Genomic DNA, 20,319 nt, shown 5'->3' with positions numbered 1-20,319 from the left:
AGCTTTAGATCGATTCAGAAGGTGATTGTGAGTCGTGTCCAATCCAATGGAGAAGCCTGTATAGCCCGGGCTAATAGTTTTATAAGATCTATGTAGCAAAAAATGGAAAACAGGCAATTTTGGGTAGTGCCAATAGGTTCCCCCCAAACCACCTAGGGCCTTAAAATTTCAAAGAAAATTCTTTTACCTTTTCACAAATGACAGACTTTTTACCTTTGTTTTGTTTCATGCCACTGTGTTGTGACGTTCCCATCATCATTAACTGCATTTTATTATTGGTCACCCATAAAAATGCCTATATAATCGATGACGACGACTATGTGGTACATATAGGTACATTGTTATTTCTTTGACCAGTTTAGTATGTTGATTTGCATATTTTAAGGTTTGTGTGCCCAAATGTACTAAACTGTAGGTACTAAAACTTGTATGGCCAGTTTTTTTTTTTGAAAAAATTTTATTTATTTTTTTCCGATTTAAAGATTTATAAAACAAAGAAAGCTTTATCTTCAAGTTTTTAGTATTTTCTAGTACAAATAAATGTACTAGATATTTTATTGCTTCTATTTCCTCGAAAACATATTGTTAGCAATAATTATTGCTTACTAGTACCTAGTAACTGATCTTTAATAACCACAACTCTTACGTCAAATGTTTTTTGTCGAGATGGAATTTTTTTCAAAAACGCATAAGCTGACTTAACATAATCCAACAAAAACAAAAAAAATAATCATTTCTAGTCTCCTGAAATTTAAAATTGATAAGAAGAACACATCGCATACATATACGCAATTTCAAAGCTTTGATTACCTTATATTACGTAATTAATGATGCTCATATTCGCAATATTATAAATTCCGTTTTTTTTTTTAATAATTGTATAGCAGAAAGGTAACCTATGGCATAATCACACTCATGGAGGCAAAACAAATCGCGGTGATTGAAATCTGAAATTGCATTTTTCGATGTTCCTAATGAATAGCAACATTAGGAAGCCGGCTTACCACATTTTATACAAGCTTTAGCAATATATACATTTTAAAAGCCCTAATTTTAGTATTTAAAAAAGTGGTATTTTCTCGATCACTCGATTTAGATTTCAATCGAGTGATCGAGAAAATACCATTTCATTTCAATATTAGAAATCCATTTTAATGATTTCAATATAAAAAATCGTAAGAGATTTATCACCTCAACTTTTTTTGCAAAAATAAAACTTCGTACCTGTTCGAAAATTTTGAAATCATTGTTTAGAAATTATATACTTAACAAAAAACTGAAAAACTCTTTTCATATAAATAATTTTATAAGAAAATTTTTAAAATCTTTATTTCTATAGAAAATTTTGTCAAAACTTTATTTCTATAGAAAATTTTGTCAAAATTTTATTTCTATAGATAATTTTATCTAAATTTTATTTCTATAGAAAATTTTTTTTAAAATTTTATTTCTATAGGTGAGTATTAAGTTCGAGTTTAGCCACTAAAATCGATAAAGTGAAAACTAAATCAGTAAGAAAAAGGCATAAAATTATAAATATTTGTTGCAAATTTTATTATAACTTGATGGGGAAAAGCCCAACGCAAATTTTCACAAAGTTTGTATTCCTTAAAGTGGATTATAAAAGTAATCGTGAAAAATTGACGATTTTAGCGGCTAAACTCGAACTTAATACCCACCTTATAGAACATTTTGTCAAAATTTTATTTCTATAGAAAATTTAGTCAAAATTTTATTTCTATAGAAAATTTTGTCAAAATTTTATTTCTATAGAAAATTTTGTCAAAACTTTATTTCTATAGAAAATTTTGTCAAAATTTTATTTCTATAGAAAATTTTGTCCAAATTTTATTTCTATAGAAAATTTCGTCAACATTTTATTTCTATAGAAAATTTTGTCACAATTTTATTTCTATAGAATATTTTGTCTAAATTTTATTTTTATAGAAAATTTTGTCAAAATTTTATTTCTATAGAAAATTTTTGCAAAATTTTATTTCTATAGAAAATTTTTGCAAAATTTCATTCCTATAAAAAATGTTGTCAATATTATGTGTCTATAGAAAAATTTTATTTTCTGTTGTTTGATAATTGACCTTTAAACTGTTAATTATATTTGTTTAGTTTGGCTTGAGGTCATGTAAATAAAAACAGATGTTCAGGGAAATTACTTTAAACAAAAAGAAAAAACATTTAACACATTAATTAACAAAATATATATCAATACTTGAAAAACACGGATAATTACATTTAAATTGAAAAAAAAAACGGTGAACTTGTTCAGAAGAGAGTATATTTACAACTAAAAGCTAATTCGTCTTTCTATATTTTTGTACAATATTTCTATAAATATGTGCACAATGGTCCGTATCAGTCTTAAAATTCATCCGTCTTTCTGCAGGTACATTTATAATATTTAGCATCTCCAGTGTAAATCTCCTTTTATAGTTGTTTTCTTGCGTCAAAATATCTACGTCCTTAAGGTTTGGTTTGTGTCCTGTTAAAGTGCAATGTGCTGCAAGTGCCGTCTTTTGCTCCAAGGGCTTATCAGTGGCTTTTTGATCAGATTTATGCCCTGAGAGTCTAGTTTTTAATTTGGTTTTCGTTGTACCAACATATACTTTTTTGCAAGTATCCGAATCATTTCCATTGCATTTGATCTTATATACTACGTTTGACTTGTCTTCTTTCTTAATTTTGGATCTTGTCTTACTGAAGAATTGATTTACTGTATTATGAGTCCTTTGTGCAATTTGAAATTTGTCCTTATTAAACATGTTTGATGATTTGAATCTTTCCGAAAATTGGGGGACATATGTCAAGGGTTTATAAATTTTGGGTTCAATTTCGTCAGTTTTGATATGTTGTCGTTTTATTCGGGAAATCATTTAATCGCAGTATAGTCCTTATCTTATCCTCGTTGTCCTTATGGAATATTTTGTCGCTAATATCGTGTACTCTTCTTATAAAATTTGTAGCCGTATTCATTATAATTCGTCTGGGATGTTTGGAGTTGAAATTTATCAATCGTCCTGTGGCTGTTGGCTTTTGATACCAGTTGATTTTTATTCCATTTTTGTGCCTTAGAATTATAGTATCTAAGTATGGTAACTTGTTGTCCTCTTCTGTTTCCATCGTAAATTGAATTTGTCTATCAAAGGTTTTTGAAGCTGATAACGTAGCCTGAACGTCATTTTTATTCAAAATACAGAACAGATCGTCTACAGTGGGGGAGACACAAAATATCTAAAGGAAAACAGAGATTTACTTATTCTAACGGCTGATAAAGGGGGAAAAACCGTAGCGATGTATAAAGACTATTATGAAATAAAGATGAAAAGTAAAGAGATCCTACATCAACACTCCAGACGAAAAATAATAAACTGGTAGAAAAATTATTCAAAATGAACACCAACGAGAAATTTAAATTAATATGTAAAACTGCTAACGTCCCACGAATTTATGGACTTCCGAAGATTCATAAGGAAAAAGTCCCTGTAAGACCGATATGTTCTTCAATAAATTCCACCTCTTATTAACTATCAAAATATATTACGAATATTTTGAAAAACTTGACGAAAGATTCCAAATATAATGTAAAGGACGTAATTGAATTTAAGAATAAAACCAGCAACATTAAGATTGAGGACAATGAAATAATGATTTCGTTCGACCTAATATCTCTTTTTCCAAGCATTCCAGTAAATTTGGCGATAAAGATTATATAAGAAAAATGGGAGGAAATAAAAGACTACACAAAGATACCGATGGCTGTTTTCGTAGAAATGTTAACTTTTTGTACCAAGGACTCAATATATTTTGTGTATGATGACAAGGTGTATGAACAACGTCAAGGAATATCGATGGGATCACCAGCTTCACCGATTATCGCCGACATTGTAATGGAAGTACTCTTAGACTCAGTGATGGAAAAATTGACTATAAAACCAAAAATAATGACAAACTATGTAGACGATCTGTTCTGTATTTTGGATAAAAATGACGTTCAGGCTACGTTATCAGCTTTAAACACCTTTGATAGACAAATTCAATTTACGATGGAAACAGAAGAGGACAACAAGTTACCATACTTAGATACTATAATTCTAAGGCACAAAAATGGAATACAAATCAACTGGTATCAAAAGCCAACAGCCACAGGACGTTTGATAAATTTCAACTCCAAACATCCTAGACGAATTATAATGAATACGGCTACAAATTTTGTAAGAAGAGTACACAATATTAGCGACAATATATTCCATAAGGACAACGAGGATACGATAAGGACTATACTGCGATTAAATGATTTCCCGAATAAAACGATTGACGACCTAATTCAACATGTAAAAGAACGACAACATATCGAAAATGACGAAATTGAACCCAAAATTTATAAACCCTTGACATATGTCCCCCAATTTTCGGAAAGATTCAAATCATCAAACATGTTTAATAAGGACAAATTTCAAATTGCACAAAGGACTCATAATACAGTAAATCAATTCTTCAGTAAGACAAAATCCAAAATTAAGAAAGAAGACAAGTCAAACGTAGTATATAAGATCAAATGCAATGGAAATGATTCGGATACTTGCCAAAAGTATTTGTTGGTACAACGAAAACCAAATTAAAAACTAGACTCTCAGGGCATAAATCTGATCAAAAAGCCACTGATAAGCCCTTGGAGCAAAAGACGGCACTTGCAGCACATTGCACTTTAACAGGACACAAACCAAACCTTAAGGACGTAGATATTTTGACGCAAGATAACAACTATAAAAGGAGATTTACACTGGAGATGCTAAATATTATAAATGTACCTGCAGAAAGACGGATGAATTTTAAGACTGATACGGACCATTGTGCACATATTTATAGAAATATTGTACAAAAATATAGAAAGACGAATTAGCTTTTAGTTGTAAATATACTCTCTTCTGAACAAGTTCACCGTTTTTTTTTTTCAATTTAAATGTAATTATCCGTGTTTTTCAAGTATTGATATATATTTTGTTAAAAATGTGTTATTTCTATAGAAAATTTTAATCATTTTTTATTTCTATAGAAAATTTTTGAAATTTTGTCAATATTATGTTTCTATAGAAAATTTTGTCAAAATTTTATTTCTATTGTAAGTTTTGTCAAAATTTTATTTCTGTAGAAAATTTTGTCAAAATGTAATTTCTATAGAACATTTTCTCGTTTGTAAAAGAACGACAACATATCAAAAATGACGAAATTGAACACAAAATTTATAAACCCTTGACATATGTCCCCCAATTTTCGGAAGGATTCAAATCATCAAACATCTTTAATAAGGACAAATTTCAAATTGCGCAAAGGACTCATAATACAGTAAATCAATTCAGCAAGACAAAATCCAAAATTAAGAAAGAAGACAAGTCAAACGTAGTATATAAGATCAAATGCAATGGAAATGATTCGGATACTTGCCAAAAAGTATATGTTGGTACAACGAAAACCAAATTAAAAACTAGACTCTCAGGGCATAAATCTGATAATAAATCTAATAATTTTTATTTCTATTAAAAATTTTTTGCAATTTTGTCAATATTATGTTTCTATAGAACATTTTGTCAACATTTTATTTCTATTGTAAGTTTTGTCAAAATTTTATTTCTATAGAAAATTTTGTCAAAATGTAATTTCTATAGAACATTTTCTCAAAATTTTATTTCTATAGAAATTGTCTCAAAATTTTATTTCTATAGAAAATTGTCTCAAAATTGTATTTCTAAAGAAAACTAACTTTGTCAAAATTTTATTTCTATAGAAAATTTTTGCCAAAATTTTATTTGCAAAGAAAATTTTCTCAAAATTTAATTTCTATAGAAAATTCTATTCTATTCTTCCTGTAAGAGACATATAAGCCTTTACCCTTTCTCCTATTTTTTTTTTTTTTGTTGCTAAAAATAAAATTATAATACTAGGCACAAAGGATTTTTCTTTGTATTACAATTCTCCACGTATCAATACTGGATACATTTCGTAATACTTTATATGGAAATTGGGACACGTGTTTTGATTCTCTTCCTTGTTATTTTGTTAGTTCTTTATAGGAGCATCTAGAATGTATTGAATATTTATTGCCATACGAATTACAACGAACAATAAACCGCCTTAAATTCATTCACAGATATGTTTCATTGTTTTCATATTTTACAAATTCTCAAATGTTGACTCTCTCTCTCTCTCTCTGCATTATCTCTGCAGTTTAATTTCAAAGGAAAAACTTTTCTCGGAAAATTTCTTTGAAAATTAGTATCTTCTCAGTGTCTTACTCTTTAAACAGCTGTTTCATTTGAGTTGAAAATGTAAATTTTATTTTGTAAATGATTATCGTTAAAATTATTTTATCTTAATAGTGCATCATAACACAGAAAGTATAAAATTAATTACATTCGTTAAGATTTCATGAAATTTATTCCAAAATTCCTCTTACATTGGGTTTTTATTTCATTTGATGTTATATCTAAATGAGCCTTTACAATGTCGGCCAATAGAAGAAGCTAAGAGAACTACATGGACGAGAATGTAAATGAGCAAAACAAAGTGAAAAAGTGTTTGAATATTAGAGTGTCGTGTTATTGAGAAATATTGTACACGATAGGTGCAGTTAAATTATAAAAGTTTCACATATAAAACTAATTTCAATTTATTTTAAAGAAATAGCAAAAAAATCAATACAAATTTACATTTTTGTTATTGTTTTCTTTACATAAATGACTTTTAAACCCACGTTGTACGTGATACTTGCAGAAATTTTGTATACGATATGTGCAGTTAAGATAATTGAAATTGTTCGCTATAAAAACAAATTTTAATTTATTTTGTAAAATAACTAAAATCAATACAAATTTCAATACATTTTTATAAAATTTTCCTTTACACACATGGCTTTCAAGCCCGCTTTGCACGTGTTTACCGTTGAGAATTACAAAAAGTGTTATTCGCAATTAGAGTAATCAAAATTGGTGACTAGAGGTGTGCGCGTGACACGAAACTGTCGTGACACGCGTGAATCACGTGACTCGTGAACAAAATCTGAAGAAACTTTCGTGAATGTGCGTGAATAGGACTAAAAATAATATGTCGTGCGTGAGCGTGCGTGAGAAATAAAATCGGTTCGTGAATGTGCGTGAATAAAATTTCTGCAAAATCACGCTCACGAAAAAAAATCAAGATTTTATTCTTTCTGATATGATAACTGAATTCTATTAATTATTAATTAATATCTAAAACTCGGTTTTCGGCTTTTATGATGTCAATGTAAAGTGGCCAAATAAGGCAGTTAGACCCGGGTATAAAAATTTTCTTTTATAATTTTTTTTGAGAAACCCGGTAGAATCAGCCTGCCGTTTATGTGTTTGTTAAAAGCACCCTCCAATGATTTTTGAATACCGGAGTTGATCGGTTGTTTTGATCATTGTTGGCAGTATTTTGCAGGCTCTTATCCCCAAATTGGGACGATTTCGTTCCCAAATATCCCCAATAAATTTTTGACAAATTTAAAAAATAGAAAATTTTGTTCAAGATTTTTAAGATCAAGAGTTCAAAATATCCTATATGTACAAATCATCATCAGAATTAATTAAAGAAAATTACATTTCTAATCCAAATGCTCCATATGCACCATATGTATGCACGGTTGCCATAGTTGGTAGAAGTTTACCAGTAGATTTTTTACTGCTTGATAGATTGGTAGAATTCTTGATGTTTTGCTAGATTTTGGAAAATGTTCCTTTCCAATTAAAAGGTACAATTTTCTATAGAAATAAAATTTTGACAAAAATTTTTTTATAGAAATAAAATTTTGACAAAATTTTCTATAGAAATAAAATTTTGCAAAAATTTTCTATCGAAATAAAATTTTGACAAAATTTTCTATAGAAATAAAATGTTGACAAAATTTTGGATAGTAATAAAATTTTGACAAAATTTTCTATCGAAATAAAATTTTGACATTTTTTTATAGAAATAAAATGTTGACAAAATTTTCTATAGAAAAAAAATTTTGGCAAAAATGTCTATAGAAATAGAATTTTGACAAAATTTTCTATAGAAATAAAATTTTGACAAAATTTTCTATAGAACTAAAATTTTGACAAAATTTTCTATAGAAATAAAATTTTGACAAAATTTTCTATAGAAATAAAATTTTGACAAAATTTTCTATAGAAATAAAATTTTGACAAAATGTTGTATAGAAATGCAATTTTGACAACATTTTCTATAGTAATAAAATTTTGACAAAATTTTTCTATAGAAATAAAATTTTGACAAAATTTTCTATCGAAACAACATTTTGACAAAATTTTTCTATACAAATAAAATTTTGACAAAATTTTCCTATAGAAATAAAATTTTGAAAAAATTTTCTATAGAAATAAAATTTTGACAAAATTTTCTATAGAAATAAAATTTTGACAAAATTTTCTATAGAAATAAAATTTTGACAAAATTTTCTATAGAAATAAAATTTTGACAAAATTTTCTATAGAAATAAAATTTTGACAAAATTTTCCTATAGAAATAAAATTTTGAAAACATTTTCTATAGAAATAAAATTTTGACAAAATTTTCTATAGAAATAAAATTTTGACAAAATTTTCTATAGAAATAAAATTTTGACAAAATTTTCTATAGAAATAAAATTATGACAAAATTTTCTATAGAAAAATAATTTGGCAAAATTTTCAATAGAAATAAAATTTTGACAAAATCTATAGAAATAAAATTTTGACAAAATTTTCTACAAAACTAAAATTTAACAAAATTTTCTATAAATTCAATATAAACCACCACAAAAATTTGATCAACAACTTCAAAATAAGATTTTTTAATTTGGTAGGTTTTTGGTAAAATTTTCTTCAAATTTTGGTAGATTATTTTTGACACGAGTGGCAACCGTGTATGTATGCCGTCGTTTGAGGATTCGATGTACTTCTTTAAGCCCTTTTTTTATGAATGAAAGGAAAAGAATTTCAGGTAAACCATTATTCTAAACCTTATTGATTATAGCTCCGTTCGAGAACCCGATAATTTTTGATAATTATTACAAATTTTTACTGGAAGTCGTTCGTTTACACCAAAACGCCAGCAAAAGAGAGCTGGAGAGAGACTACATTTGACAGTTATGAGATAGAGAAATTGCAAGTTTTTGCTAGAGATTTTTTTTCACAGTAAAAGCTTGCAAACCATAGCATACGTTGCCAGCTGGTTATTGATAACAAACAAAGTACCAATACAATGTACATGTTCGGCAACTACTGGAAAAGTACGCGAACAGACTTTCAATAAATGGTGGCGAACTAATTGAAAAAAGTGGCATAAAACGTCGCCCATTTATTTACAAAGAAAAAATGCGATTTAAATGGTTTTTATATATTTTTTTTTCTATGAAATTTTGAAGTCGCATTTTTCCTATCAGATATAAGTAAACCCACAATTTATTTTATCTTCATTTAATCGAAAATTAAGTTTTGAAATTAGTAGTTCAGCGGAGAACCCGTTTACCCGCTATGGAAAATTTACATTGCATATTTTTAGGCGTCAATATTGTCCACTATGTTATAGGAAGGAAAAAAATGCTCAAAATTATAAAGTACTGGATCACATCGTAAGTTAATAGCGACCCGTGATCAACATTTACAAAGAAAGGAGTACCAAAATGTAAAAACTACATCATCAAATGAAAAGTAAAGTCAGTGCAGCAAATGATAGAAATGAAAAGAAAGATCCAACTTTAAGGTGGGTATTAAGTTCGAGTTTAGCCGCTAAACGTAATTTTTCACGATTACTTTTCTTTAATAATTCATTTTAAGGAATACAAACTTTGTGAAAATTTGCTTTGGGATATTCCCCAACAAGTTATAATAAAATCTGCGACAAATATGTATAATTTTATGACGTTTTTTACTCATTTAGTTTTCACTTTAGTGAAAATTAGCGGCTAAACTCGAACTTAATACCCACCTTTAGCTACAATACAATCGGAAAATTCATAAGAAGATATAAACACCTATAAAATTTGAAGAAAATTACTTCATCTAAAGTTAAAATAATTATAAATAAATAAAAATAAAATAAATAATTGACTGCCCCAATTAAAGAATTAATTGAAGTTTGTGAACAAAATCAATCAAACTTTTTTTAACCAAATATAATTATTGGGTTAGGTTAGGTTAGGTTAGGTTAGGTGGTAGCCCGATGTATCAGGCTCACTTAGACTATTCAGCCCATTGTGATGCCACATTGGTGAACTTCTCTCTTATCACTGAATGCTGCCCGATTCCATGTTAAGCTCAATGACAAGGGTCCTCCTCCTTTTTATAGCCGAGTCCGAACGGCGTTCCACATTACTTTGAAACCCTGAGATACTTCACCAGCATTACTGAGGTGGGATAATCCACCGCTGAAAAACTTGTTGGTGTTCGGTCGAAGCAGGAATCGAACCCACGACCCTGTGTATGCAAGGCGGGCATGCTAACCATTGCACCACGGTGGCTCCCAATAATAAATATAATTATTATTTCTTTTACAAAAATTTCATTCAAAAAATTTATTGGTTCATTTAATTTCATGACTGAATCAGAAAAAATGTGTGTGTGAATGCATTTCTCTTTAGGATCACGGGATCTTATGCCAGTTTTACCAAAAAAGTTAAAAACAAATCAATTTAATTAAAAAAGTCGATAAAAATATATGTTTTCATTAATTTTATACTGTTTGAAATCTGAAATCATCTATACAAAATTCCCACAACAAATTCGTTTTGTTTACCCTATATCAAGTACTTTCACTTAAAATATTTCTGGGAAAACTATTCTCGTGTCAATGGCCTCACTAAACAGCATCAATATTCTTTATATATGTGGACACTCTAATCTACACATATGTTTTAGTTTTAGTTTTTGTTTTTTTTTTCGTGTGGTTTGTTTTTGTTCGGCGTTGTCATACATTTTCCCTTTTTTGTTTAATTAAATATCGTAAAAGATTAGGTCACAAATTTCTACTGTGATAAAAGTGTTAAAATAATTCTAAACAAACAAACTAATGCATGCATGCATATACATATGAATTGTGTACTTTTATTTGAAATCGTTGGACAATAAACAAAACTGATAGATTTCATGAATAAAAAATTCACAATAAAGTGTAGTATAGTATGTATATAAAATCGATCTCCCAACAGTGTCTACGTCGCGTGTTTTCATTTCGACATTATAGTGAAAAAAGGTATGATGGTCGCCGGTCTGTCGACACCAAAGAGATATGTATGTCTGGAAAAGAAATTGTATGTGACTTGTTTTGCTTCTTAGTTGTTAAAAGAAATACCCCAAAGTGAATTTAAATAATTTAATTAATTTTCCGGGAATGTTATGGAACACTTTGTATTTTATGCATCTCTCTCTCTCTAACCGGGAGAAATAAAATTTAGTGAAAAACTGTTTTTTCATAGAATTGTGAAAGTAAAAATGTGTATGGAAAATTTTTTCAAAGGATTAGAGAAAAGTGAAACCTAACAGAATTGGCCACCCACGGTTGCCCAAATTTTGTCCATATTTGGAAGAGATCCACCGTGCTCATAGGTTGCCACTCCAGCCAAAAATAATCTACCAAATTTTACCAAAAAAATATTATTTTAAAGTTTTTAATCAAATTTTTGAAAAAAAATAGTTTCTTCTATATTTTATGATCACTCCTAATAGCGTCAATTTATGTAGTTGTATAAAAAATTTATTCTATAGAAAATTTTCTCAAAATTTTATTTCAATAGAAAATTTTGTCAAAATTTTATTTCTATACAAAATTTTGTCAAACTTTTATTTCTATAGAAAATATTGTCAAAATTTTATTTCTATAGAAAAATTTCTTAAAATTTTATTTCTAAAGAAAATGTCAAAATTTTATTTCTATTTTATTTATTCTATAGAAATTTTTCTCCAAATTCTATTTCTACAAAAAATGTTCTCCAACTTTTATTTCTATAGCGAATTTTGTCAAAATTTTATTTCTAGAGAAAATTTTGTCAAAATTTTATTTCTATAGAAAATTTTGTCAAAATTTTATTTCTATAGAAAATTTTGTCAAAATTTTATTTCTATAGAAAATGTTGTCAACATTTTATTTCTATAGAAAATTTTGTCAAAATTTTATTTATATAGAAAATTTTGTCTAAATTTTATTTCTATAGAAAATTTCTCAAAATGTTATTTCTAAGAAAATATTGTCAAATTTTTTTTTTTCTATAGAAAATTCATTCATTCGCCCGAACCGAAACATGTACAGTCCAGGCGTGTATAGATTGGTATCTGGTGTTTTCTTTTCAATGGCTCTATTAACCATGTTCCTTAATCTATAGCTGTCCATAAAGCTCGAAAAATAATTGTATAATTAGATATAATGCATTTGGACGTCAATTGCCTGTTTCATTATCAGGCTAACATGAAATATAATAGAAAATTTTCTTAAAATTTTATTTCTAAAGAAAATGTCAAAATTTTATTTCTATAGGAAATTTTCTTAAAATTTTGTTAAAATTGTATTTCTATAGAAAATTTTGTTAAAATTTTATTTCTATAGAAAGTTTCTCAAAATGTTATTTCTATAGAAAATATTGTCAAAATTTTATTTCTATAGGAAATTGTCTTAAAATTGTATTTCCATAGAAAATTTTGTCAAAATTATATATATATATATATATATATATATATATATATATATATATATATATATATATATATATATATATATATATATATATATATATATATATATATATATATATATATATATATATATATATATATATATATATATATATGTATATATATATATATATATATATATATATATATATATATATATATATATATATATATATATATATATATATATATATATATATATATATATATATATATATATATATATATATATATATATATATATATATATATATATATATATATATATATATATATATATATATATATATATATATATATCACTGTGTGTTGCCACATTCTATGTTGTCATGTAAATGACAAAGGACCTCCTTTTTATAGACGAGTCCGAACGGCGTTCCACATTGCAGTGAAACCACTTAGAGAAGCTTTGAACCCCTCAGAAATGTCTCCAGCATTACTGAGGTGGGATAATCCACCGCTGAAAAACTTTTTGGAGTTCGGTCGAAGCAGGAATCGAACCCACGACCTTGTGTGTGCAAAGCGGGCATGCTAACCATTGCACCACGGTGGCTCCAAATTATATATAAAGAAAATTTTATCAAAATTGTATTTCTATTGAAAAATATCTCAAAATATTCTTTCTATAGAAAATTTTGTCATAATTTTATTACTAAAGAAAATTTTCTCAAAATTTTATTACTATAGAAAATTTTGTCAAAATTTTATTTCTATAAAAAGTATTCTCAAGATTTTATTTCTATAGAAAATTTTGTCAAAATTTTATTACTAAAGAAAATTTTCTCAAAATTTTATTTCTATAGAAAAATTTGTCAAAATTTTGTTTTTATAGAAAATTTTCTCAAAATTTTATTTCTGTAGAAAATTTTGTCAAAATTTTCTTTCTAAAGAAAATTTTCTCAACATTTTATTTCTATAGAAAATTTTCTCAAAATTTTATTTCTATAGAAAAATTTTTGCAAAATTGTATTTCTATAGAAACTTTTTGCAAAATTTTATTTTTATAGAAAATTTTCACCCAAAATATTTGGATGATTGTTCATAGATAGCATTCGTTCTTGTACCAAAAAGCCTTTAATAATTTCGACATATGTTTGTGACCTAAAAATCCATACAAAACCATTTTAATTTTTCCTAGAAATGTCATTTCTGTCAATTGATTATTAATTTTTGGTTATTTTGCCATTTGTTTCTCCCACAGGCCAAGTATGTCTCGTGGCACTGGACTTGGTCAGGATCGTTTTCAAGATCGTGACTTCCATATAGCCACACCCGAGGAATTTGTTAAGAAATTCGGTGGTACGCGAGTGATCAATCGTGTTCTCATTGCTAACAATGGTATAGCGGCTGTAAAATGTATGCGTTCCATAAGACGTTGGTCCTATGAGATGTTCAAGAATGAACGTGCCATACGTTTTGTTGTTATGGTTACACCGGAAGATTTAAAGGCTAATGCTGAATATATCAAAATGGCCGATCATTACGTCCCTGTGCCCGGAGGTTCGAATAACAACAATTACGCCAATGTTGAATTGATTGTTGATATAGCTTTGCGTACTCAAGTACAGGTAAATATTTGCTAATTACTAAACAAAAACACCAATGATTATTAATTATTTGTGAATAGCAATAAAGGTGGAAGCACTTAGTGTGGTTGTGTTAAGATTTCATTGTTTTTTTTTTTTTTTACCAAATGAATTTGTTTTTGTCTCCCTATAGGCTGTATGGGCTGGATGGGGTCATGCCTCGGAGAATCCAAAATTGCCAGAACTTTTACATAAGGAAAATTTGGTATTTTTGGGACCACCCGAACGGGCTATGTGGGCTTTGGGTGACAAGGTGGCCTCTTCGATTGTAGCTCAAACTGCAGACATTCCAACTTTACCATGGTCTGGTTCAGAACTGAAGGCCCAATATAGTGGAAAGAAAATTAAAATTTCCAGTGAACTTTTCAATCGTGGCTGTGTTAGTAATGTTGAACAAGGCTTGGCGGCTGTAAATAAAATTGGTATGTAACTCCAAGCTAGAGAGAGTTCCAAAAAACAAAACTAATTTGTCTATCCTCAATTTTTTAGGTTTCCCCGTTATGATTAAGGCTTCTGAAGGTGGTGGCGGTAAGGGTATTCGTCGTGTTGATACCGCTGAAGAATTTCCCGCTTTATTCCGTCAGGTCCAGGCAGAAGTACCCGGTTCTCCCATATTTGTTATGAAGTTGGCCCGTGGCGCCCGCCATTTGGAAGTCCAATTGTTGGCCGATCAATATGGCAATGCCATAAGTCTTTTTGGACGTGATTGTTCCATTCAACGTCGTCATCAGAAAATCATCGAAGAAGCCCCAGCCATTGTGGCTCATCCCGAAGTTTTCGAAGATATGGAAAAGGCTGCTGTCCGCCTGGCTAAAATGGTGGGCTATGTTAGTGCTGGTACTGTGGAATATCTTTACGATTCCGAAGGAAAATATTTCTTCTTGGAATTGAATCCACGTCTTCAGGTCGAGCATCCTTGTACCGAAATGGTTGCCGATGTAAATCTTCCCGCTTGTCAATTACAAATTGGAATGGGCATACCTTTGTATCGTTTGAAAGATATACGTTTGCTGTATGGGGAATCTCCTTGGGGAACATCGATTATTGATTTCGAAAATCCATCCCATAGCCCCCGTCCATCGGGTCATGTTATTGCTGCCCGTATTACCTCGGAGAATCCCGACGAAGGTTTCAAACCTAGTTCGGGTACAGTGCAGGAACTTAATTTCCGTTCGAGTAAAAATGTTTGGGGATATTTCAGTGTGGCCGCTTCTGGAGGCCTTCATGAATTTGCCGATTCGCAATTCGGTCATTGTTTCTCCTGGGGTGAAAATCGTCAACAGGCTAGAGAAAATCTTGTCATTGCTCTCAAAGAGCTTTCTATACGTGGTGATTTCCGTACAACGGTAGAATATTTGATAACCCTATTGGAAACCAATAGCTTTTTGGATAATACCATAGACACAGCATGGTTGGATGCTTTAATCGCTGAGCGAGTACAATCTGAGAAACCCGATATTCTGTTGGGTGTTATGTGTGGTTCCTTACATATAGCCGATAGGCAAATTAATGATGCCTTTAACAGTTTCCAGACCTCATTGGAGAAGGGTCAAATTCAGGCTGCCAATACATTGACAAATGTAGTGGATGTTGAACTTATCAATGGTGGTCTTCGTTACAAAGTCCAGGCTGCCAAGAGTGGAGCCAACACATACTTCCTTTTGATGAATAACTCATTCAAAGAGTTGGAGGTTCACCGTTTGTCTGATGGAGGTTTGTTGCTGTCCTTTGATGGAGCTTCCTATACCACGTACATGAAAGAGGAAGTTGATCGTTATCGTATTGTGATTGGCAACCAAACATGTGTCTTCGAAAAGGAGAATGATCCCTCATTGCTAAGAAGTCCCTCGGCCGGTAAATTGGTTAGTCTTCTCGTCGAAGATGGAGCTCATGTAAATAAGGGCCAAGCTTTTGCCGAAATTGAAGTCATGAAAATGGTTATGACATTGACATCGCAGGAGGCTGGTACAGTTTCCTTTGTCCGGAGACCTGGTGCCGTTTTAGATGCCGGTTCACTCTTGGGGCATTTGGAGTTAGACGATCCCTCGTTAGTGACCAAAGCCCTACCGTATAAGGGCCAATTTCCACAACCCGAAAATCCCCCTGTTCCCGAAAAACTCAATCGCGTTCACAACACCTACAAGACCATTTTGGAAAATACTTTGGCTGGTTTCTGCCTGCCGGAACCCTACAATGCCCAACGTTTGCGCGATGTCATTGAGAAATTTATGCAAAGTTTAAGAGATCCCTCATTACCTCTGCTAGAGTTGCAAGAAGTGATAGCTTCCATCTCGGGTAGAATACCCCTATCGGTGGAGAAGAAAATCCGTAAGCTAATGACCCTGTACGAACGCAACATCACCAGTGTCTTGGCTCAATTCCCTTCACAACAAATTGCCAGTGTAATTGATTTCCATGCAGCCACTCTGCAAAAACGAGCCGATCGTGATCACTTCTTCCTCACCACCCAGGGCATTGTCCAACTGGTGCAACGTTACCGAAATGGTATACGTGGTCGTATGAAGGCTGCTGTCCACGAGCTTTTACGTCAATACTACGATGTTGAATCTCAATTCCAACATGGGCACTATGATAAATGTGTGGGTTTGGTTAGGGAGCGTAACAAGGACGATATGTTGACTGTGGTCAATACAATATTCTCTCATGCTCAGGTGGCCAAAAAGAATTTACTTGTTACCCTACTCATCGATCACTTGTGGTCCAATGAACCCGGTTTAACTGATGAATTGGCCAATACCCTCAATGAGTTGACATCATTGAATAGAGCCGAACATTCTCGTGTAGCTTTGCGTGCCCGCCAAGTCTTGATAGCAGCTCACCAACCTGCCTATGAATTGAGACACAATCAAATGGAATCTATATTCCTTTCGGCCGTTGATATGTATGGCCATGATTTCCATCCGGAAAATTTGCAAAGATTGATTTTGTCCGAAACATCCATATTTGATATACTCCACGATTTCTTCTATCATTCCAATCGTGCTGTGTGTAATGCCGCCTTGGAGGTATATGTGAGAAGAGCTTACACTTCGTATGAGTTGACATGTTTGCAACATTTGGAGTTGTCAGCAGGTCTACCACTGGTACATTTCCAATTCCTCTTGCCTACGGCACATCCAAATCGTCTATATTCTCGTGTTTCCCATGATGGTGTGGAAGGCGGTCCCGAGACTGTGAGCACATCATTTGTGCGTACTGGCTGTATGTCAGCATTTGACTCATTCGAACATTTCGAAATGTATTCCGATGAAATTTTGGATTTACTTGAAGATTTGGCCTCCCCGGCTATGGTCAATGCTAAGGTAAGTCATGGAAAATAGACCAATTGTTATATGGGGAAGTATATAAGATTCCATACATGCATTTCATAGGTTCTGGAAGCTGTGGATGCTGTAGATTCCTTATCGGATGGCCGTCTTAGTACCTCCATTAATGTGTCACTTTCGGATCCCATTACACGGGCTAATGCTGCCGAGGAAGCAAAATCCACTGAACCCATTCACATTGTAAGTGTGGCCGTACGTGAAACAGGTGACATGGATGATGTGCATATGGCTCAGATTTTCGGAAACTATTGTAAGGATCATCGCGAGGAATTGTTGCAAAGACGTGTTAGACGCATAACCTTTGCTGCCTTGAAAAAGTGAGTGAGAGAGCTATCAGAAATTGATTCAGAGTAATAGAAGAGTTTTTCTTTTCCCTTTATAGGCGCCAATTCCCCAAATTCTTTACCTATCGATCCCGTGATAATTTCGAAGAAGATCGCATCTATCGTCATTTGGAACCAGCCTGCGCCTTCCAGTTGGAATTGAACCGCATGAAAACCTATGATCTTGAGGCTTTGCCTACTGCCAATCAAAAAATGCATTTATATTTGGGCAAAGCTAAGGTTTCCCAAGGCCAAGAGGTCACCGATTATCGTTTCTTTATACGTTCCATAATACGTCATTCCGATTTGATTACGAAGGAGGCCTCATTTGAATATCTACAAAATGAGGGTGAACGTGTATTGCTCGAGGCCATGGATGAATTGGAAGTGGCCTTTTCGCATCCACATGCCAAGCGTACCGATTGCAATCACATTTTCTTGAATTTTGTGCCCACGGTTATTATGGATCCCGCCAAGATTGAAGAATCTGTGACAAAAATGATTATGCGCTATGGACCAAGGTTGTGGAAGTTGCGTGTTTTGCAAGCTGAATTGAAAATGTTAATCCGCCAATCTCCACAAGCTCCCACACAGGCTGTGCGTCTTTGTATAGCCAATGATTCGGGTTACTTTTTGGACATCTCCATGTATACCGAGCAAACGGATCCCCTAACGGGCATAATTAAATTCAAAGCTTATGGTGAAAAATTGGGTTCGCTACATGGTTTGCCCATCTCTACTCCGTACATGACCAAAGATTTCCTACAACAAAAACGTTTCCAGGCCCAAAGTAATGGTACCACATATGTCTATGACATTCCCGATATGTTCCGGCAAATGACCGAACGTCATTGGAAAGAATATTCAAAGGCACGTCCCACAGTTGATGTTCGTATACCGGAAAAGATTTTAATTGAATGCGTGGAATTGGTTTTGGAGGGTGATACTATGGTGGAAATGAAACGTTTGCCAGGAGAGAATACGGTGAGTTTTAGCCTAGCTACACAAAAAAGAAATTATCTACCAACATTTGGATAAAATTTTACAAAAAAACTACCAGAAGAAAAACAGAAAATTTTGTCAAAATTTTATTTCTATAGAAAATTTTGTCAAAATTTTATTTCTACAGAAAATTTTGTCAAAATTTTATTTCTATAGAAAATTTTGTCGAAATTTTATTTCTATAGAAAATTTTGTGAAAATTCTATTTCTATAGAAAATTTTATGAAAATTCTATTTCTAATTATCTACCAAAATTTGGATAAAATTTTACAAAAAACTACCAGAAGAAAAACAGAAAATTTTGTCAAAATTTTATTTCTAAAGACAATTTTGTCAAAATTTTATTTCTATAGAAAATTTTGTCGAAATTTTATTTCTATAGAAAATTTTATGAAAATTCTATTTCTATAGAAAATTTTATGAAAATTCTATTTCTATAGAAAATTTTGTGAAAATTTTATTTCTATAGAAAATTTTGTCAATATTTTATTTCTATAGAAAATTTTGTCAAAATTTTATTTCTTTAGAAAATTTTGTCAAAATTTTATTTCTTTAGAAAATTTTGTCAAAATTTTATTTCTATAGAAAATTTTGTCAAAATTTTATTGCTATAGAAAATTTTGTCAAAATTTTATTTCTATAGAAAATTTTGTCAAAATTTTATTTCTTTAGAAAATTTTGTCAAAATTTTATTGCTATAGAAAATTTTGTCAAAATTTTATTTCTATAGAAAATTTTGTCAATATTTTATTTCTATAGAAAATTTTGTCAAAATTTTATTTCTTTAGAAAATTTTGTCAAAATTTTATTTCTTTAGAAAATTTTGTCAAAATTTTATTTCTATAGAAAATTTTGTCAAAATTTTATTGCTATAGAAAATTTTGTCAAAATTTTATTTCTATAGAAAATTTTGTCAATATTTTATTTCTATAGAAAATTTTGTCAAAATTTTATTTCTTTAGAAAATTTTGTCAAAATTTTATTTCTTTAGAAAATTTTGTCAAAATTTTATTTCTATAGAAAATTTTGTCAACATTTTATTTCTATAGAAAATTTTTTCAAAATTTTATTTCTATAGAAAATTTTTTCAAAATTTTATTTCTAAAGAAAATTTTGTCACAATTTTATTTCTATAGAAAATTTTGTCACAATGTTATTTCTATAGAAAATTTTGTCAAAATTTTTTTTCTATAGAAAATTTTGTCAAAATTTTATTTCTATAGAAAATTTTGTCAAAATTTTATTTCTATAGAAATTTTTGTCAAAATTTTATTTCTATAGAAAATTTTGTCAAAATTTTACTTCTATAGAAAATTTTGTCAAAATT

At 30.3% G+C, this 20,319-nt stretch overlaps 1 protein-coding gene across 1 annotated transcript in view; it reads left to right on the top strand.

The window, feature by feature from the left end:
* The window catches only part of ACC (acetyl-CoA carboxylase), a 41,035-nt gene that overhangs the window by 13,964 nt on the left and 6,752 nt on the right, over positions 1-20,319 (top strand). Inside the window, exons 5-9 of the mRNA XM_075309292.1 lie at positions 13,936-14,302; positions 14,454-14,742; positions 14,810-17,643; positions 17,713-17,984; positions 18,050-18,974. Coding sequence (XP_075165407.1) covers positions 13,936-14,302; positions 14,454-14,742; positions 14,810-17,643; positions 17,713-17,984; positions 18,050-18,974 — 4,687 coding nt within the window. The remainder of the gene's footprint in view (positions 1-13,935; positions 14,303-14,453; positions 14,743-14,809; positions 17,644-17,712; positions 17,985-18,049; positions 18,975-20,319) is intronic.

This window comes from Haematobia irritans, chromosome 5 (assembly GCF_050003625.1).
Source record: "Haematobia irritans isolate KBUSLIRL chromosome 5, ASM5000362v1, whole genome shotgun sequence".
Lineage (NCBI taxonomy): Eukaryota > Metazoa > Arthropoda > Insecta > Diptera > Muscidae > Haematobia > Haematobia irritans.
The sequence above is the reverse complement of the archived record's forward strand: the minus strand, read 5'-3'. Positions and strand labels throughout refer to the sequence as shown.